The sequence below is a fragment of the Canis aureus genome, chromosome 17 (assembly GCF_053574225.1).
Source record: "Canis aureus isolate CA01 chromosome 17, VMU_Caureus_v.1.0, whole genome shotgun sequence".
Taxonomy (NCBI): Eukaryota; Metazoa; Chordata; class Mammalia; order Carnivora; family Canidae; genus Canis; species Canis aureus.
Window position 1 is genome coordinate 30,231,314 of NC_135627.1, and position 21,973 is coordinate 30,253,286.

The 21,973-nt window shown below is 38.0% G+C and overlaps 1 protein-coding gene across 2 annotated transcripts in view; it reads right to left on the minus strand.

The window, feature by feature from the left end:
* SLAIN1 (SLAIN motif family member 1) overlaps positions 1–21,973 on the minus strand; it is a 59,332-nt gene that overhangs the window by 27,208 nt on the left and 10,151 nt on the right. For both annotated transcript variants that reach the window (XM_077855279.1, XM_077855280.1), the window contains exon 2: positions 16,927–17,066. In XM_077855279.1, the coding sequence (XP_077711405.1) occupies positions 16,927–17,066 (140 nt within the window). The remainder of the gene's footprint in view (positions 1–16,926; positions 17,067–21,973) is intronic.

Here is a 21,973-nt window from a genome sequence, read left to right on the forward strand (position 1 = left end):
TAGAGTATTATTATTTAACCACATTTATTCCATAGGGATCTGACTTTTGTAATTATTCCTGATCTGGAATTTAGTAGGTCAAACGTTTTCTAGGTCTTAATAGTAAAGGAAGACTTGCTAGTTCATGGGTATAGTCATCACCATGAAAATATTAGACTTTCTCTACTTCTCAGACCTTAACCAGTCCCAAGACCACATGCTGAATGTTCTTCTCGTTCTGTAGATCTTCTCTAACAAGGACAATGGCCTAAAAACTGAAAAATTAGTGGTTCAAAGGGGATATTTTCTGGAGTCAGTCAACTTGTTTCCACTTCATCACTGGTTAAAGTGGAAGATAAACTGCCAACTCCAAGCACACATGGACCAAATTCAGTGTTGTCCAAGACCAGAGTGAACTCTGCCTGCAACTTCACAAACGATCAGACATCCCATCTCCAATTAACAGGGGAGATTAAAAAACAAATCTGATGTCAGCAAGAACTACACTTCAAAGACACGTTTAAAAATGTTCTTTTTGGGATCCCCTGGGTGGCTCAGTGGTTTAGCAACTGCCTTTGGCCGAGGGTGCGACCCTGGAGTCCCGGGATCGAGTCCCATGTCAGACTCCCGGCATGGAGCCTGCTTCTCCCTCCTCCTGTGTCTCTGCCTCTCTCTCTCTCTATCATGAATAAATAAATAAATCTTTTTAAAAAAAAATTTTTAAATGCTCTTTTATAGATGTCATTTTTCCCCTTAGGCCTGACTACTGTGCCTTTAATCAAATATAAGAATCATGAAAATGGCCACAAAATGTGAGAAGTCAGCCTCTGTGAAAGTCCTAATGTAACCTGAAAAGAACAAGGGAAAAGAGTGACCTAATAATCTGCCAATGATGTGATGTTGTTATGCAGATTTAGACAGCTGCTTCTAAGTTGGAAGACAGCCACCATACAAGCCATGACAGGCAGCTACGGTGACCTCCAAGTTCTATGTATCAATAACAAGGTAAGTTAAGGAAGATGCTACAGTCCAATTCTAGAAGAAACAGGCTCGATTATCTCATGTCTGAAAATAGCATTTCCTCTTCTGAAAGGGTAAACTAAATCACCAATGAGAACCTTCCTGCTCTTGACCATGTCCAGTGTGTTAGGATATGCAAGCCCAACAGGCTACTAAAAAGCCCTGTGCGCTCCTGAATAGGAAAAGCAACAGAAACAGAATTTGGATGATCCTTCCTCTTCAGTATCTCCTGGGCTAAATACTTTTCTTCTAATAAGGAACATAACTCATGTGCTTATAGTCCCGTGGCAGAAAAGGCCTCTGACCCATTAGTCTTGAATGATGATAGAAAGTAAGCATATACAATTAAGAATTTTGATGAGGAAAAAACTATTTTCTTGGTCCTAAAAGTAACCACTGCATGATTTTATTAAAATGCCTGCACATGGGGATCCCTGGGCAGCTCAGTTGCTTACACATCCAACTCTTGATTTTGGCTCAAGTCATGATCTCAGGATTCTGAGATACAGTCAGAGGACTGCACTGGGCATGGAACCTGCTTAAGATTCTCTCCCCCTCAGCTGTCCCCTAACAATTAATTAATTAATTAATTAATTAATTTAATGTCTGCACATGGAAAAACATTAAAACGCATATAAAAAGGTCTAAAACAGGAATATCTTACCCTTCCCCACCCAAGATCCACTTTCCTGGAGTTTTGTTTGGGAATCTGAGGACAATTATAGAACTACTATATAACTTTAAACAGATAAACTAACATCACTTTGTTGCCCTTTGACTCCCCGCAGTGAAAAGGTCAGATATGAAGCCCACACACTCCCTCCGTCTCTTCCCTTCCACTCCCTTCCACCTCCAGATTTTGTGGTTCTGTTTTCACACCGTCAAGGTCTATTAGTTCTCCATTCTGTTCAATAGCTGTGATTGGGACAACTTTAAGGTGATCATCAGATGCTAAACCACATACAGGTGGTGTTTCAGTGCCCTGCTGGAAGCATGGTTCACTGGGGAGCTGAGTATGGTCAGAGGGCCCAGGGAAAGGAAAGGAATAGTCTGGCTCTAGAGCCCAACCACTCAGTAAAGAAGGTTACACACCTTTAGAGTCCACCCATTTTCTCATTCCTGGCTTCTCCTGGGTTCCTGGGTCACCTCCGCAGCCACTCTTTTCCAGGCCTCATGGATCTTCTTTCCTTGTACTTTTTCCACCGTTAAAACAGGATGCAGAAAGCAAATTTTCTAAATCTTTGCAAAACCCAAATCCTCTACTGTTTGTCTCCACAATCTGTGATTTGCCTGGATACATTACAATTTGAAAATATCTTTCCTCAAAACTAAAAAGACAGTATTCCTTTTTCAGCTAAGCATCTAGTATCCCCTATGAAATGTCTGAGGTCTATTACACTGCAGATAACCTGTTTCTTCTTTTGAACATCTGTAGCAGTGTAAGCCTTGAAATTCAACAACCAGGATGTCTAGGTTTAGGTCTTTTCTCATCCATTTTAGTTCATATGCTGGGGAGTTGTCTTTCTTGAGATCAAAGAAATTTTCCTCTATTATTTATTCCTCCTTCCTCTCAACTGTCTATTCCTGCTTCTAGAACTGTTAAAGATAAGAGGTTTGGATTATGCCCTCCATGTCCTCTAACTTCTCTCATATATTCTCTTTTGGGGGGGATTTTGACAAATATGGATAAGCAGTTTGGTTCTTAGCCCTGTCCATTCCTATTCCAGTTACTTTCAAGAAATTAAAGAAGACTAAAAATAATGATCTGACTGCTGCTTTTTCCAGCAATCTGTTCATGTTTAAAGGTGCATTATTCTCTTAACTCTAAGCACACTGAGTTCTCTATTCCTTTAGCTTCTGGTTTCCTACAAAGTCAGCAGATCTATTTTGTTAATGTTATTAGTTTCCCCAAAAAGCAAACGAGACTTGGTAACTGGTCTATATTTATGAATACAGACTATATTAACCTAAGTAACTGGCATGAGTTTCTTCTGCACCAGTATAGGTAGGTATTACCCCAATAGGTCTCCAACATAAAAGAAAGACAGATAACAGGCACTACATAAATGCCTGGATTATCCCATATGCAAACTTTCCATGAGATGCCTAGATGGGCAGCAGCAGAGTAGCTGAGGATCCCAATGGTGCAAAGTCGGGCGGTCTTTATGCTAGGAGTGGACTGCTTTACAAGCTCATCTAACAGTCCTCCTAGCCCTGCTCAGTCTAATGTGGACATCACAACTAAAGTTCCCTCAAGCTCTGCTTCTCAATCAGGGGTAGGGAATCCCATGCTTAGATCTATCATTAAGAATAGGTATCTGGTTTTATGCTGAATTCTAAACGTCCAACTACTTGCAGTCATCATCTTTTAGCGCATGCCAGCAACTCCTACTGAATATCCTTTTACTGATACAACTTGGCTTATCTAAAAATGCCATAAAAATGAAGATCAGACTGAACATGTACGTAGATATGTACACGTGTATATGAAGACACACAATATATCTGAATTTCACTCTCACACACATCCCATTTCCTTGAAATACAATTTTATAGCTACAATGTTAAAAAATTAAACTCACAAAAACTGACAAGAGCTCCAAAATTCAAACGTATGAAACCTGTTACTATATAAACATATAAAGTTCTGTGTATTTTAAATAATGGAGAAAATCAAAGTTTTAGATTTTCAAAGTAAATTGAGTATCATGAAGACTTTGGCCATATTTTAAATGACCACTTTGCATATGAAGTCATACAAGAAATACAGGATATAAATGAGAAAAGCAGAAGGAAAAAAAAAACATTTCTAAGTTTATCCAAGTTAAAGAATCCCCTCAAAACTAGAAAGTGCTCAAGCCTAACTTCACTCACCTAGCTAAGAATTTCTAAGATGACCATTTCATTCTCCACATCTTACCAGACCTCACAAAAGGCCCCTAACAATTAACAATTCTGTTAAGACTCTGTCACCTTCCTGTTCAGGGTCAGGTCACTCCATTGCTGAAAACTACCCAAAGGCTTCCTAGCCATCTGAAGACAAACTTGGGAATCCTTGGGCATCCTGAACACCCCGCGTGCCCTGCCCCTCCATCTCCCCTTCACCCCCCCCCCTTCTCCTCTTCTCTCTCATTTCACACAGAATCCCTGGGCTCCTGCTTTCTCACTACTACATTCCCACCACAATGGTCTGCCGTTTCCTCTCCATTTGCTCTTTCTCTCCCTCTCCAGTCAGTCTGGTGTCTCACTGCATTGCAAGATCTTTCCACAGGTTGTTCCTGCCTCTGGGCTGCTCTTCTGTACCCCACCTCTCCCCTCCCTGCCCCATCCCCAAGTTATCTCTTAATACAGTCTAACTCGTGCTGACTTTTTTTTTTTTCCTCTCTTACTGACGTGACACTGTCACATCCTTGGGAAAGCATTTCCCCGCCATCCTTCCCTCTCAGACTCAGATCCGCTAGCACCATCATGTTTAAGGGAAAGGAAGAAAGGCAGCACAAGGGCAGCTACCTATACACTGGGTTATACTAGATTGCATGTTCCAAAGGCTAGGTATTGAGTTCATCTCGCCACTCTACTCCTCTCATACCTATCACTGTGCTCACAGGCAGCAAGCACTCCATGCATTTATTTCATGACTAAGCATTCTCCAACCAAGGCCCAGTGTTTCAGAAAAGGAGACTCTATGAGTTCTTGCCCACATGGAAGATTCTGTAGAAGTCCCAAGAGACAGGCATGAACATCCACCAAAATAAAATTCCACTGCCATAAAAGCAATTTCAATCCGTCAGTAGAGGAGCACAATGAAAGCAGTAAACAACTACTATGGGAGAATCTCTTTGTAGTTTTATTTTTTTCTCCTCAGGGTAAAAAAAATAGCATGTCAATTATATATTCATTATAACAAACATTATGCACCATCATAAGCTCTTGCTTATTTTAATAACCTTCTTGTGGTGGAAATGCAAAATAAAAACAAAATTAAAAAACTACAGAGAAACACAATTCCAATTTCTTTGGTAATTAGCCAAAGAAAGGGGGAGGACTGTTGAGGAGTATCTGGCAAACACACATCCATGTTGCTGGATATAATGGGTTAGAAACTGCAAATTTCATAGGAGTACAATCCCTATGGATATGCTACTTATTGTACTAAATATCATTCCCAATACTGAAGCACACACATTGGGACTATTCTGAACGTATTAGCAAAGCAGAGATGAGATGAAAGCCCACAGCCATGATGATGGGTCTACAATTTCTAGCACACAGAAATAATAAAGAGCAAATGTCAAGAGGCCCTATCTCTGCAAATTTCAGTATGATTCCTGATTATTTTTCCAGTGAGAAAGGGACTCCTTTACAAAGCTTACCTAAAATGAACTACACAGACTAAGTTTTAATTTTGTGTTCCCAATTTGACAGAGCACCTCAAGACTGGAAATATGAGCTGATGAAGATAGCATCTTGGGCCAGGCAAGGAGAGGCTGGATGGGGTCCAGGAGACAGACACTCGATAAGCTTCCTAATGTCTCAGTTCAATCTGTTCGCCTTTTAACAAATGAAAAGGCCACCTTCAGAGCACTGGATTAGTGGACAACTTTCTTTTCCATTGGCTAAATTTAGAGAGGGATACTACATCATCACCACCAAGAGAAGCACGGGAACTGGTATCATAGGAAGATAAAAGCAAGATCAATTAAGAAGCAGTATCTATTTCCATTTGCTCAGCATATAATCCCAGAGGAAATGAAAGATGCTCATAAGGAAACATGACCCAACATAGTAATTGTGTAGGGCTACACTATTTGTGAAAACTATACCCACACTCCTCAAATGTGACCTGTCCTGATTCAATAGTTATGGATATTCAAGTATCTTCAGGCAAGATAAGCTTTTATTAACTGGCCCCAAATTAACTGAGCCACATACTGGGTGTTTCAAATTACTTAGATAAGCTTTTTTATCGTTATTTGGTTTTTTTAACTTCCCAACCTCATGACATAGACTCACGAAAGGCTCTAGATTAGCCTTATTTCAATTTTGGATATCACAGGAGTTAATGCTACCCATGAAAGTTCTATGGGTGTTTGTTATTTAACACTCTAAAATGGGTGGAGGAAGGGGCGAGGCACCTTGGTGGCTCAGTCAGTTAAGTGTCTGCCTTCAGCTCAGATCCTGATCCTGGGGTCCTGGGATCCCTGCTCAGCAGGAAGTCTGTCTCTCCCTCTCCCTACACCCACCCCCTCCACACACACACCACTCGTGTCTTCTCTCTAATAAATAAAATCTTTTAAAAAAATTTAAAAGGGGTAAGGGAGATGAAGAATAATGAAAAGCATATCAAAAATGGAGTACATATTGATCTAAGAAGAGGCAGAAGAAAAGGAACAGCTAAGGAAGTTGTATTAAACTTTCTACTGTTCTTAAGTAAATTACATCCAAAAACCTTCCAATATGAGATCCCAACTCTAATAAGTTTCTTTATAAGTAGAAAAACAAACCCACCCACCCCCCAAGAAAAAAATGCCATTAGTTTCCTATCAAGTATAAATAGCCAAACTAAAAGGATTCCCTGTATGTTTTGGCCCAGATTCTGAATAAAGAATTGCACAGCAGGAATGTGTCCATATATTTACATAGCACTTCACATTGATCAAAGTAATTTTATAGTCAACATTTCCTGAAATCTTTCTAATAGCCCTGTGAAATCTGTTAAATGCCCTCACCAGGCAAGACACTAGAAACAAGTGACATGCTTTCTGGTTTTTCTTAGCTGAAGTATAACAACGAGTTATCACCTCACACCTGTTAGATTGGCTAGTATTACAAAAACAAGAAATAACAAGTGTTGGCGACAATGTGAAGAAAAGGGAACCCTTGTGAATTATTGGTGGGAATGAAAAGTGGTGTAGCCACTATGGAAATTATCATGGCGTTTCCTAAAAAAATTAAAAAGAGGAGTACCAGACAATCCAGCAATCCCACTTCTAGGTTACTCAAAGAAAAAAACACCAATCCAAAAAGACATATGCACCCCTATGTTCATTACAGCACTATCTACTATAGCTAAGACCCGAAAGCAACCTCAGCGTCCACTGACAGATGAAAGGAGACAGGAGATGTGGTGTGTACACACACGAACACACACAATGAGGTATTATATAGCAATAAAGAATGAAATCTTGTCATTTGACACTATTTGCATAGACCTGGAGGGTATGATGGTCAGTGAAATAAGCCAGAGAAGGACAAATACCATATGATTTCACATATATGTGAAGTCTAAAAAAAAAAACCAAATGAACAGAACAGAGAGACTCAAATACAGAGAACAAACTTCTGGTTGCCAGCAGGAAAGAGTGGGGGTAGGGGGGATAGGTGAAACAGATGAAGGGGATTAAGAGGTACAAACTTCTAGCTATAAAACAAGTCATGGGATACTGACCTTTTTCTTTTTTTTAATTTATTCATGAGAGAGAGAGAGAGAGAGAGAGAGAGAGAGAGAGAGAAGCAGGCTCCACACAGGGAGCCCAATGTGGGACTCGATCCTGGGACTCCAGAATCATGCCCTGGGCCGAAGGCAGGCGCTAAACCACTGACCTACCCAGGGATCCCCCCTGACCTGCTCTTAATCAGGGTTAAGTAACAGTGAGGCATTAGTGGGCACAATGTCTAACTACTAAATCTAAGACCCTTCTACCATATGCATTCACTCAACAATTAGCATTCAATACCTACAATGGAATAGGAACTAGTCTAGGTACTGGGAAGGTCACAGTAAGCAAAACAGACTCAAATATCCACCCCCAACACTAACATTTTAACCATTTTAATGAGCACTACTATGTAATTTTCTTTAGCTTGGTTAGTTCGATGCCATTTACAATACCAATGTTCAGTTAGTTTCTTTGCTCATGAAAGAAATTTAAATGTACTCAAATTAATAAATATTTAAAAACTCAAACATTCAGAACTTAAAATAGGTTTGAGAACTTATTAAGCACTGGTAATTCAAAAGGAAACCAAGGCACAGGCCCCTATCATCAGATGCTTCATCTACTTGAAAGAAGGCATATACACATTAAAATTTTTTTTTAAAAAAGATGCTTACAAAACAAGACACTTCCAAATGGAAAATAACAAACATTGTTAGGACCATTTTCAAAGAGAAAAACCAATCAAATACTGAATATGTCTAAAATTGTATATTCAGGGTCCAATGTTTTGAGGGGAAAAAAGAAAATATTATTCTAGGCTTTCTTAATTTTATACCAATAAACTGTACATTAAGAAGTACTGAAAGATTTAACTTTCAACAATTAGTATTTTACTTTTAACATTACTTTCTATACATTATCCAAAAAAAGCCATTTACATTATTTAAATGTATTAGGAAAGAGACCTAATATTTAAGCTTTTTTTATGTCTGCTTTACAAACATCTTTATTATCTGACAACAACTCTATAAAATAAATATAAATGCAGAAGGGACTAAGAAAGCTTAAGTAATTGGCCTTTGTTGATCTTGGTATAGAAGACCTTATAAACTGAAATTTGCATATTAAAAGACCAGTGTGGAAAAGGGGAAAGTTTTTGGGATCTACAAAAGCTTCAATTTAATTAATTTTCAATTAAAATAGTAATCGACCAAGTCAACTGAGAATTTCAGGGCATTGTATACATGTGGGTACGTGGGTGTGTACCTTACACTGAAAGTAATTGTCCTATTGTATCTTAAATATACACATTTAACCAATTTGCAAAACTGTAGCTGTGAAGAAAGCATTTCTTTCAGCACTATCTTAAATGTTTTTGTTTTTTTGTTTTTTTTTTTTTTTTAGAAGGGTAGGGTTTTAATCAGCCTGTAATCATAACCACAAGACACAAAGCTCCCATACATTCCCCCGCAATTTACCAAGTTCTGTTACCTATCCATGGTCACAAGGTTGTCAGATACAGAGTGAAGGCTATGCGAGGACCCTCCCTGAGAAGGCAGACAGCAAGGAGAGAGACAGGGCCCTTCGCAAAGTTACAATCCAAATGAGCTCATGAGCAACTGCACAATTAGGCACAACTTCAGGGGAAATGCTACCCAGTGTAGCCACAGAAACAGAGGATTACAAGCATACTCAGAAGCATTTCCAGGGAAGTTTACTTATCTAGAAAAGACCGCTAACTTGCAACCAAGGAAACCATACAGGCTAAGTCCCCGGAGTGTAAGACGGGATAAGGAAGGGTATGTGGGACCAGAGGGGTGAGAAGGTCCACCACTAGATACACTTTGGCTCCTCACTACTATGGCCCGCTTCCACATGTTCTACAGGGAATTATCTTTAATTTTTAAGTAATTTTCTTCCCAGAAGCATTAGGGTCAAGAAATAGAAACCAAATATCTAACATGTTTGCACTCTAAAGCAGCATCTAATCTGAAGCCCCAGGCTACAGGTGGAGAATATTTACCTACCTCTTGGTTAAAAAGTGGGAGAGGCATGAAAAGAGAAAGAGGAAATAACACTACCCTTTCAAAAGATCTAATCTCTCATCAGTCCTTATCACGGCCAAGGATGGTTTTAGTTGAGAGTCTTTAAATTGGGGGGCGAGGAAAGGGGGGAAGCGTATGAACACTCATCATTTTGCAACAAAATACAATAAGTAAAAACTGACTACTTTAAAGTAAACATGCTTGTGAATGGTGAAACAAGGCTGCAAGCTAATGCTTCACAAGACAGAGAAAAGAAGCAAAGAGATGGCCTGTAAGTAAAGCATGGCAAAGACTCCATCCCATCATAAAATGTTCAAAACCAAAACTGAAATTGTTAACAGTAGTAATTGTGACATTAGATTCAAAAAGAATTAAACAAAAATTCATTTGTTTTAGCAACAGTGTCTATAATATGTTGGGTTCCCTTCTAGCCCTTGTGACCAACAAAACAAAGTCACTGCCCTTGGGCAATTTATACTCAAAAGAAGGGAAAGGAACTTGCTCTCAAAGAAAATGCTCAATATTTGTTACTTGGAAATGCTGATGAAGTAGAAACAGTGTTTCAGTAGAATTACTTGAAAGTTCTAAAATATGAAATGCTCACATTATCCCAATTAAATATTTATGCTACTAAATGAATAAAGTTAAAACCATAATTTCTGCTGTTAAATTGGCTATTACGGACCAAGAACTCCCTTAATTGGAAGCCAGTAAGAATTCTTCAATATTGAAGACTAAATATGAATTCCTTCCTATTCTCTTACAAAACCACAATGGATTTCTTTGAAGGACCTCCAAACTGTTTCCCATGATGGCTGTACTAGTTTGCATTCCCTATCAACTGCACACAAGGGTTCCTTTTTCTCCATATCCTCATCAACACTTGTTTCTTATGTTTTTGATTTTAGCCATTCTGAGGGTTGTGAGGTGATATCTCATTGTGGTTTTAATCTGCATTTCCCAGATGATGAGTGATGTTGAGCCCATTTCATGTGTCTGCCAGCCAGCCATTTGTAGGTCTTTGGCGAAATGTTTACTGGGGTCAGTCCTCTACCCATTTTTAATTAGATTAATTGGCTCTTTTGGTGTTGAGTGTATAAGTTCTTTATATTTTGGATATTCACCTCTTACTGATCTATCATGTGCAAGTCTCTTCCCTCATTCAGTGGGCTGCCTTTTTGTTTTGTTGGTAGTTTCCTTCTCTATGCAAAAGCTTTTCATTCTGGTGGAGTCCCAACACTTTATTTTGGCTTTTGTTTCTCTTGCCTGAGGAGACACATCCAGAAAAATGTTTCTATGGCTGATGTCAAAGAAATTACTATCTGTTTTCTTCTACGAATTATATGGCTTCAGGGCTCACAGTTAGGCCTTTAATCCATTTTGAGTTTATTTTTATGTATGGTGTAAGCAAGTGGCCCAGTTTCATTCTTTTTCATGTAGCTGTCCAGTTTTCCCAGCACCGTTTGTTAAAGAAACGGTCTTTTCCCCCATTGTATGTTCTTGCCTCCTTTGTTGTAGATTAATTGCCCATAAAGCATGGGTTAATTTCTGGACTCTATTCTGTTCCACTGATCTATGTGGTATGTTTTTGTGCCAGTACCATACTGTTTCAACTACTACAGCTTTGTAGTTTATATTGAATCTAATATTGTGATACCTCCAGCTTTGTTCTTTTTTCAAGATTGCTTTGGCTATTCTGGGTCTTATGTGGTTCCACACAAATTTTAGAATTATTTGTTCTAGTTCTAGGAAAAATATTGTTAGTATTTTGATGGGGATTGCAATTTTTCTGTAGATTGCTCTGGGTGATATGGATATTTTAACAATATTCATTCTGCCAATCCATAAGCATGGAATATCCCTCCACTTGTTTGTGTCATTTTCAGTTTCTTTCATCAGTGTACTATAGTTTTCAGAGTGTACAGGTCTTTTACTTTCTAGGCATTTTATTATTCTTAGTGCCAATTATAAATGGGATTGTTTTCTTTTTCTGTTACTTCATTATTAGTGTATAGAAATGCAACAGATTACTGTATACTAATTTTGTATCCTGTGACTTTACTGAATTCATTTATCAGTTCTAGTAGTTTTTTGCTGGAGTTTTCAGGGTTTCTATATATAGTATCAAATCATCTGCAAATAGTGAAAGTTTTACTTCTTTCTTACCAATTTGGATGCCTTTTATTTCTTTTTCTTACCTACTGCTGTAACTAGGACTTTAAAAACAGAATTACCCTATGATCCAGTAATTTCAGTAAATACTGGGTATTTACCCAAAGAATATGAAAACACTAACTTGAAAACATATACACACTCCTATATCTAATGCAGCATTATTTATGAGAGTCAACATATGGAAGCAACCCAAGTGCCTACTGATAGATGGATAAAGAAGATATAGTATATATATGTATATATATATATATATACACACACACACACACACACACACACAATGGAATATTACTCAACCATAAAAAAGAATGAAATCTTACCATTGCAACAACGTGGATGGAACTAGAGAGTATAATGCTAAGTGAAGCAAGACAAATACCACATGATTTCACTCATGTGGAATTTAAGAAACAAAATGAATAAAGAAAAGAGGCCAAGAAACAGGCTCTTAAAGACAGAGAACTGGTGATTACCAGGAAAGGGGCAGAGGGAGAAATATGTGAAACAGATAAAGGGAATTATAACTACACTTATCTTGATGAGCCCTGAAAAATGCATAAAATTATGAATTACTACATTGTGGACCTGAAACTGTCAATTATATCTAAACAATAAAATGTAAAAAAAAAAAAAAAGAAAGAAAGAAAGAAACCCACACTGGAATGACAGCCAAACTCGAGTCTTCTAAACCTACAAGGAAGAGCAGACAGGAAAAAAGTCATTATCAGTCTGAGGAGGTCACTTGATTTAGAAAGGGAAAAGGGATAAACATTAGGTAATGGACTTGGATTTTGATATTCTCTGCTTCAAGGGCCCACAGTGAGGGACAAGCCAACAAGAACCTGGAACGTTCTGGAACTGGATGTGCAGCATAGACCAGAGAGGGCAGGGAGCTTTAGAGTGAAGCAAAACCAGGATGACTGTTGAAGAAAATACTGGGGAACCCTCAATGGCCTCCCCCACCAAGCAGCTGTGTGTCTCCCATTTTTATTCTGTTGCTTAAATAAACAAATAAAAAGCTACTAGATGTAAGATACCTTCCACAAATAAGGGCATCATACAAAAGCAGGAAGATTAAGTGAAGGTGTACGTACTAGAAGGTAAACTCAGCAATGGCAAGGGCTTGACGTCTGTGTAGTCACAGCTGCATTCCCATTTCCTACAGGTACCTGGCACAGAAAATGGACTGAATAGATATGCAGCAAAGGAGTTTCAGCGAGGAATTTTTACAATCTTCAAGAAAACAGAACATCAATACCAGGGAGAGAAAACGGACAGAATATAAAAATCTGGGCAGCCTGGTTCAGAGGTTAAGCACCGCCTACAGTCCTGGGCGTGATCCTGGAGACCTGGGATCGAGTCCCATGTCAGGCTCCCTGCATGGAGCCTGCTTCTCCCTCTGCCTGTGTTTCTACCCCCACCCCCTCTGTCTCTCTCATGAATAAACAAATTAAAAAAAACTTTAAAAAAAGAATATAAAAATCTGAACATCAATCTAGGAGATTCAACCTCTGGCTAAAAGCAGTATCTAGAATGAAAGAATAGAGAAAGCTGGAGGGCAGGAGGGATTTACAAAGAATGCAATACATTTTGGAATATTCAAGTTCCCTGGTTAAAATCTTCACTAGCACAAAAAATAAAATAAAATAAAATGTCACATACTAGGAATGAAAAGATTCTGAGATTCTATCTAAAAGGTGTTTTAGAGAAAGCTCCCAGAAATCAGAAAGGTACAGGACTTCCACAGCAACCCCAGAGCTGAAGTATAATGAAATAATGTATTCTCAACTCTGTCAGACATGGTATGGTTTCCAACCTAGAATTCTACACCTAGCTCAAAGAACAATCAAGACTGAAGATACAATTAAGACATTTTCAGATATAGGAGGTTCTCAAGGTTTACCTCCCCCATATCCTCTTTCCTCTCCTCCTCCCCTGAAAAGGCAACAGGAGAATGAATTTCACCGAGAGAGGGACTATTAGAGAAAGGCAGGCATGGCCCCCAGGAAACAGGCACTGCTACACAGAAGAAAGGACAGAATTCCTGGGACAAGGGCGAGGGAAAGTCCCAGAAGGACAGCCCTATGCCAGCCTGCAGGGCAGCAGTTCAGAGCATACTAGGTGGTCAGAGGGCAGTACCAGCAGGAACAATTCAAACATAAAGGGAAATAAAACCCTTGGTGGATTTGTACATCTAACTGCACTGAAGTTGGTTTATTTGGAGAGACTGGAGGTAAATTAATGGCAAAAACCAAAAACATCATGTAAGTGTCTTTTCACAATTAGCTCTAGGAAAAACAAAAGGTTAGATGAAAAAAGAAACATAACGATAAAACACGGCATGGCTGAGATAGGATTATTTCTGTTGTAATCAATATGAATGCATCCCCAAATTGGTAAAAAGCTACATGGGAAGATGTGCAAAGAAAAAGAGTAAGGGGAAAAGAGTGTTCAAAGAATTAAACCTTCACCATCCAAAGCAAGAAGTTGACAAGTCAAGCCATGGCTGCAAAGGTATGGGAATTTAATGGGATAGAGAGCAAAACCAAAACAAATACCACATCTGGGTAATCAAATGGGCATGAGACATGGGGTAGCAATCTGCTATTTTCCTTATAATACCCATAAGACTAATACTTTATAAACTGTAGACAAATTGCCTTATGAATATAAGTTAAATTTCTTCTTCTTCTTTTTTTTTTTTTTTTAAAGAGCTTATTTATTTAAGATAGGAGTGAGACAGAGAGAATAGGAGCCAGGAGGCAGAGAGAGAGGGAAAAGCAGGCTCCCCACTGGGCAGGGACCCCGATTTGGGGCTGAATCCAAGGACTCTGGGATTATTTCCTAAACCTAAGGCAGATGATTCACCGACTGAGCCACCCAGGTGCCCAAAATATAAGTTAAATTTCAAAAAAATTTCATCTGAAGAACAACCTATGGTAGACAGTGACTTCTTATCTCATGAAGAGATTACGGAACAAAAGCATTTAATCTCACAGCAAAAGAGGATTTAGACTTATATACAAATTTTGCAAAACACTAAGGTAGGTTTTGAAAAGCTAGTTCTCTGCTTAAACTCTTACATGAAATTTAAATACATTATGAATAAAACTACAGCACATCAATTCATGTCTTCACAACCTTACCATTCTGCTTCAGCCCCTTGTCAATGAAAGGAAATTAGATAATCGGGCACTTGGTCTCAAATCTCAAAAGCAGCCACCAGTAAGGATTAAATTAAATTTAACAAAGCCTCTATTTTTTTTTAAATCAACTTTATATATAAATCTACCTTGTGTGCAAATGAAGCAGGGGTTGCAAACTATGGTCTGGGTGACCCCAATACAGCTCACCCCAGTTCTATAATACCTACCAGCTAAGAATGGCTTTTATGGGTTTGCGTTTTTTTAATGGTTAAGAAACAGAAAAATCAAAAGAATATATTTTGTGACACCTAGAAAAAAAATCATAGGAGAATTTAAATCTCAGTGTCTAACAGATAAAGAGTTATTGGAACACAGCTTTGTTTATTAACATTTGCATCTATGGCTGCTTTTTATTGATGGTAGAAAATGTATGGCCTGCAAAGCCTAAAATACTTGCTATCAGGTCCTTTTCAGAAAAAATGTGTTGACTCTGAACTAAATGATTCTAGTTCTATCTGAATTTCATTTGAATTTTACTTCAAATGAAACTGAGCCAAATTCATAAATAAAAATGTCCATATAAAGAGTCCTTGAATCAAGAACCTTAGAGACAGTCTATACAACCTTAAAAAAGTCCAGAGGCATTTAATGGTTTGCTTAGGGGTCAGTTGGGTAAATGGGAATAGGATCAAGGCTGGAGTCCACTAGGAAATGGACTGAATAGATATGCAGCAAAGGAGTTTCAGCGAGGCTGCTCTCTGATAAGCATCTGTTGCCAAAGTTTTAACCCTAGTGCTACACCTTTGTTCCTATTTCCACCCTTCAACTTATTACTAAATCACTTATTTTGTTTTAGTTAAAATGTTAATAATAACGTGCCTTTTGAGTTTCCCAAATATTTAAGACAAATTTCTGTTGATATTTACTTAGGACTGTGCCAAAAAAAAAACAAAAACAAAAACAAAAACAAACAAACAGCATTGAACATTGGTGAAAGACAGTCTTTCAGGTCAGGGAGACCCAGCTTCTGGCTCTGCCTCTGGGGTTTTGCTCTGGGCCCAATAATCCTCTGAACTTCTTTCAACCTCACCTGTCTCTTCTCTAAAAGTGAGTATAGTACCTAGCTCAGAGAAGTGTGGTTAGGCTGAATAAAATAAAGGCTGTCAAGAACTGAATGTAATGACTGTCACAGAATTCAGAGCTCAAAAAAATGTCACCTATTATATAATGTCTCATGTCCAGATTTTGATAACCATCATTATCCCTGAAGAGCTTCACAGGTAGTGTTCTCAAACTTCACTGTGTGTAACAATCACACTGGTGAACTTGTCAGTGCAAATCCCCATGGCCCTACTTGCAGCTACTCTGGTTGTTTAATCTGGAAAAGGAAGGAATCTGCATTTCCAAGTTCAAGTGTGACTTGGATACAAGTAGTCCATGGAATGGAAACAGTGCTCCTAGATAGAAAAAGATACCGAGAGGTTAAGAGATGAGCAAAAACCTAAGTAATCACTGCCTTAATCAAACATAAAATGGCAAGGAGCTAAGGACTGCTAATTCCTTTGGCTGCTCTTCCTTCCACAACAGTCCTAATTTTTTTTTCCTTTAAACTTATGTTGGGCCTCATAAGTCAATAAATGTCATATACAATATAAAGATTATTTCCCAGTTTATAAAGGTTAGGACTTCCAGTTATACAACCAACTAAGTATTTATGGAACTCAAAAAGGTCAATACTCAGGTCCCAAAGAAACTTTAGTTTTCCTTCTTGGAATTCAGTCACACCACCTGTTACTAATCCCCAGAGAATTTAAGGCTGAACCATGTTACCTTCTGGTATATCTGCAAATAGAAGAAAAAAAAAAAACACAGAAAAATAATATGTATTCCTACCGTTTGCTACAAACTGAAAACTAAGAATATGGCTAAAAACAAGCATGAAAATAAATATATTCTACATTGAGAAACCCTGGTGCGGAAGGATTGTGAAGCAAATCGCATGCAATCGCTGCACCTTTGGGGAAGGCTTTTCCATTGAAGTGTCAGTTCCAAAACCAGCAACGAAAACAGAATTGATAGTGGCAAGAGTTTGAGAGCATAAATGTACAGGTTTGAAATTACCTTGCTCCAGTCTAAAGCACAGGGAACGCCTTGCTGCTTCCATCTCTGGAGTCGGGTTATCTAGGACGTGTCTACACCACTGCAAAGGGCTCAGGGATTTCTCTGATGATGTGAATGTCTTTGAAGAGCCAACGTATAACCTTAAAAAAAGAAATCTACATTATAGGTTTATATAGGTTTATAGAGATGACCTCTCTTCTAGGGAAAACAACATGTATTTAACAGTTTCTATGGAAACAACTCACATTGGATTGCTTCAAATATCGAAATTATTTCTTAACAGGCAAATAAACCCAAATAAAATGTGATGATTTCTATAGCCTGGTGGGAAGGGGGACTTCAAGAAACTATGTCTCAGAGTCAGACATCAGAGGCTTTTGTTACTGAACTAGCCTTGAACAAGTACCGTGACAGTCTGACTACCTCACTTGCACTGGTAGAAATGAACCCTTTCATCTGTCTCTTTAGTAACAGAATCTTAGACAAACTGGGCGAATGTGTGTAAACATGACCTAGCAAACAAGGCAAATTGTATGTGCTTTTTAAAAATATCAGTCTAAAAAAATAAGTGAAAGTCTGTTGATTCTCTCAGCCCTTAAATAATAGATATCCCCTCCTCGCCACATCTCAAATCCAAACTAAACTTGTTATGTGCCTCTTTCTCACGAGAGCCAAACAGCTTCCAAAGATATGTTTAAGGAAAAATTTGCTTTCAGTATCTGTACCTTTACACAGCAATGGGTAGAATTCAAAATAACCACCACGAGGCACTTTAAGTTAAAGATTTTCTCTCTGACACACGGCGCTAAGGTAAACTATAGAATATTTTTAGGGTTATACAAAAAAGGTTCAGCTTTCTAGCTGACTAAAAAAGGAAGAGAAAAAAATTTTAATAATCACTGCTTCTAGTAATTAACATTTATAAAGCTGTATTATCATTGCAAATCACTTTAAAGTAATACTCCTTTAAACAAAGCTACCATGATTCTAATGAGTATGTATTCTTGAAATACCATAACTTCATTATTTATTCTTATACCGTTACAGTCGGGACCCCTACCTGTCAAAATAGTTCTTCAATTACCCAAGATGGTTAGGAAATAGTACAGACCAGAGCTTGGCAAACTTTTTCTATTAGGGGGCAGCTAGTAAATATTTAGGTTTTGTGGGCCACACAGTCACTGTCACAACCCCTCAATTCCATTATGGCAGCCCCAAAGTATCATAGATAGTATGTATTGTGAGTAAGTAGGGCTGTGTTCCTATAAACTATTTACAGACACTGAAACTTGAATTTCCCATAATTTTCAATGTCATGAAATAGTATTCTTTTGGAGGTTTTTTCAGTCATTTAAAAATGTATAAATCTAGCTGTCCAGCCATACAAATCATGCAGCAGGGCCAACTTGACTCTAAGACACAGTTTGCTAACTTCTGTTACAGATGCATATTCTAAAATATCTTTTAATCGATTCAGTGGTAAACCTAATACACCATTCTTCCCTTAGTTTGCCCCCACAGTCCTCCCTTCATCAGGAGAATACTGATTAATTAAAAAATTCTTATTCCTGGGCTCACTTCAGTCTACTATGACAAGATTAATACCTACCTATATAAATCCATCCTTTCCACCCTCACCCCTGAAGAGTACAGTACTGGTAGCTCACTCCAGTTATCCAAAGGCTAGTCTAAGTCAGCTGTTCTCAATCTTTGGTACATCAAAATCTCTCAACGGGCTTGTTAAAACACAAATTGCTAACCCTTGATTGCAGGCAGGTCTAATCTACCCAATTCAGAAGGTTTGGAATGTGGTCAAAGAATTTGAATGTCTACCAAGTTTCCAGGTGATGCTGGTACTACTGTCTGGAGACTTCACCTGGAGACAGATGCACTGGGCTAAACCAATTAAGTAATTCTATCATTCCTGTTTGCCCCCTCTGTTTTAGGCAAAGGCTCTGGATACAATTCTAGCCAATAAATACTAAGGGGAAATATTCTGATGGGCACATGGGCAAGTTTCTCCTTATTTTTAAAGTAGTCAGAAAGGACTCAATTATATGCTGTCTCCAACAGATGCACTTGAAATATAACCACACAGGTTAAAAGTAAAAGGATGTAAAAGTAAAACCCACAACAAAAAGTCTAGGCCCAAAAGGTTTCACTGCTGAATTCTACCAAATATCACACAGAAAAGAAATTGAAGACCAATATCCTTCATGAATGTAGAAGCAAAAATCTGGATATTTTAGCAAATTGAGTCCAACCATATACAAAAGGGATACTTCATCATTAGTAAGTGGGGTTTATCCCAGGAATGAAAGGTTGGCTTAACATTCAATCAGTGTAGCTTAACATAGGAAAGGCATATAATAATCTTAACAACACAGAAAAGCCCTCCACAGCACAGCAAAGCCTGATAAAAGAATAGAAAGTAACACCTTTGATCTGAATAAAGACATTTACAAAAATAGCATCCTTAACAGTGAAATATTGAACCCTTTTCCCCTAACATCAGGAACAAAACAAGGACTAGAGGTTCTAGCTACTGCAATCATGCAATAAAAACATTTAGACTGGAAGTGAGTAGTCAATCTATCTTTATTCACAGATTACATGATCATCTATGTAAAAAATCAGAGGAACCTACAAAAAAGATACTAAAACTAATAAGGAAGTTTAGGAAAAAGACAATAGCATACGAGATCAAAATACGAAAGTTAACTGCAATTCTATATTAGCAACAATCAGTATTTTTGAAATTTCACTTCCCATTTACAATAGCATAAAAATGTTAGATGCCTAAGATAAATCTGATACAGGATGTCAAGCCCCTATATGCTAAGAACTACAAAACATTCTGAGAAACTAAAGAAGATCTAAATGGAAAGACAGACTATGTTTCACAGTTCAGAAGACTAAATACTGTTAAGATGTCAGTTATCCCTAAACTTATCCATTTAGCAAAATCCCAAAAGTTCAGTAAGCTACTTGAAGAAATATGAAAGCTGATTCTAAAATTCATATGGAAATGCACAGCCCTGACATAAATCAGCCACTAAATTAGTCAACTATGGAATAGTCTAAACTACCTTTAAAAAACAATGAAGTTGGAGAGTTATCCTTGATTGAGACATATTACAAAGCTATAGTAGTGGAGACAGTTTAGTATGACAAAGATAATATAGATCAATGGGGAAACAAGATGCTCTAGAACTACATGCATGCAGAAAACTGATTCTTAATAAAGTATAAAGGTCAATGAAGAAAAGACAGTCTTTTGAGCAAATCGTGCTGAAACAAATGGATATCCAAATACAAAAAATAAATTTTGACCCATACTTCACATAATATTCAAGTTAACTCAAAACAGATTTCCAAAAATGTAAAACCTAGAACTACAAATTTTTAAAAGAAACCATGGGCAAAGTCTTTGTGTTCTTAGGTTGGCAAGTACTTCTTAGATACAATTTCTTAGATGGAAAGTACGATCCATAAAAGAAAAATTTATCAGGATCCCTGGGTGGCGCAGCGGTCTGGCGTCTGCCTTTGGCCCAGGGCGCGATCCTGGAGACCCGGGATCGAATCCCACGTTGGGCTCCCGGTGCATGGAGCCTGCTTCTCCCTCTGCCTGTGTCTCTGCCTCTCTCTCTCTCTGTATGACTATCATAAATAAATAAAAATTTAAAAAAAAAGACTTACTTATAAAAAAAAAAAGAAAGAAAAATTTATCAATTTGAATTCAATAAAATAAAAATGACATCTTTGCTCTTTGAAAGACAGATAAGAGAATAAATGATAAGCCATAGACTGGGTAAAAATATTTGCAAATCACATATCTGATCAAAAAGACATGTATGGGGGATCCCTGGGTGGCTCGGCGGTTTGGCGCCTGCCTTTGGTCCAGGGCCCGATCCTGGGTCCCGGGATCGAGTCCCGTGTCGGGCTCCTAGCACGGAGCCTGCTTCTCCCTCCTCCTGTGTCTCTGCCTCTCTCTCTCTCTCTCTCTATCATGAATAAATAAAAATAAATCTTTTAAAAAAAAAAAAGACATGTATGTAGAATATACATAAAAACTGCAAACTCAATAATCTAATTTTTAAAAATGTACAGAAGATTTGAACAGACATTTCGCCAAAGAAAATCTATGAATGGCAAACAGCATTTGGAAAATAAGCTCATCATCTGTCATTAAAAAAAAAAATGCAAAGCAGAACCACTATGAGGTACTACCACATATCTACTAGAGTGGCTAAAATTAAAGACTGGCTGTTGGGACACCTGGGTGGCTCAGCGGTTGAGCATCTGCCTTGGGCCCAGGGTGTGATCCCAGAGTCCGAGGATCAAGTCCCACATCGGGCTCCCTGTATGGAGCCTGCTTCTCCCTCTGCCTATGTCTCTGCCTCTCTCTGTGTCTCATGAATAAATAAAATCTTAAAAAAAGAAAAAATTGGCCATGACTAGTATGAGGAGATACAACTGAACCTCTCACACAGTATTAGTGGAAATGTGAAACAGCATAACCAGTTGGGGAAAGATTTTGGCAGCTTCCTAAAAAGTTAACATACACGTCCTCTCTGTTCCAGCCTCTCAACAGCTATTAAGTATTTATTCAAAAGAGATGAATGCATGTGCCCCCACAAAGACTTATTTGTAATAGCCAAAACTTGAAAACAGCCAAGATGTTCATAAGACGTATGAATAATAAAAAAACATTGCTACATCCATGCAATCTAACAGTTCTCACAATATGAAGGAATGAATTGATTCATGTAACAACACAGATGAATTTCAAAATAATTATCTTGAGTATAAGAAGCCAGACCAAAAACAAATGAAAAACAGTACATACAATGTAATTTCATAGGTATGAGAATATAGAAAACACAAACTATTCTAGACTCACAGAAAGCAGACCAGTGTTGGCTGCCTTGACAGGAAATAGGCAGGAGCCAGAGAACACAAAGGGCCACAAAAACTGGGAGCATTAAGGTGTTCGCTCCCTTGATTGTGGTGATGGTCTTAAGGGTGTGTATATATACATAAAGAC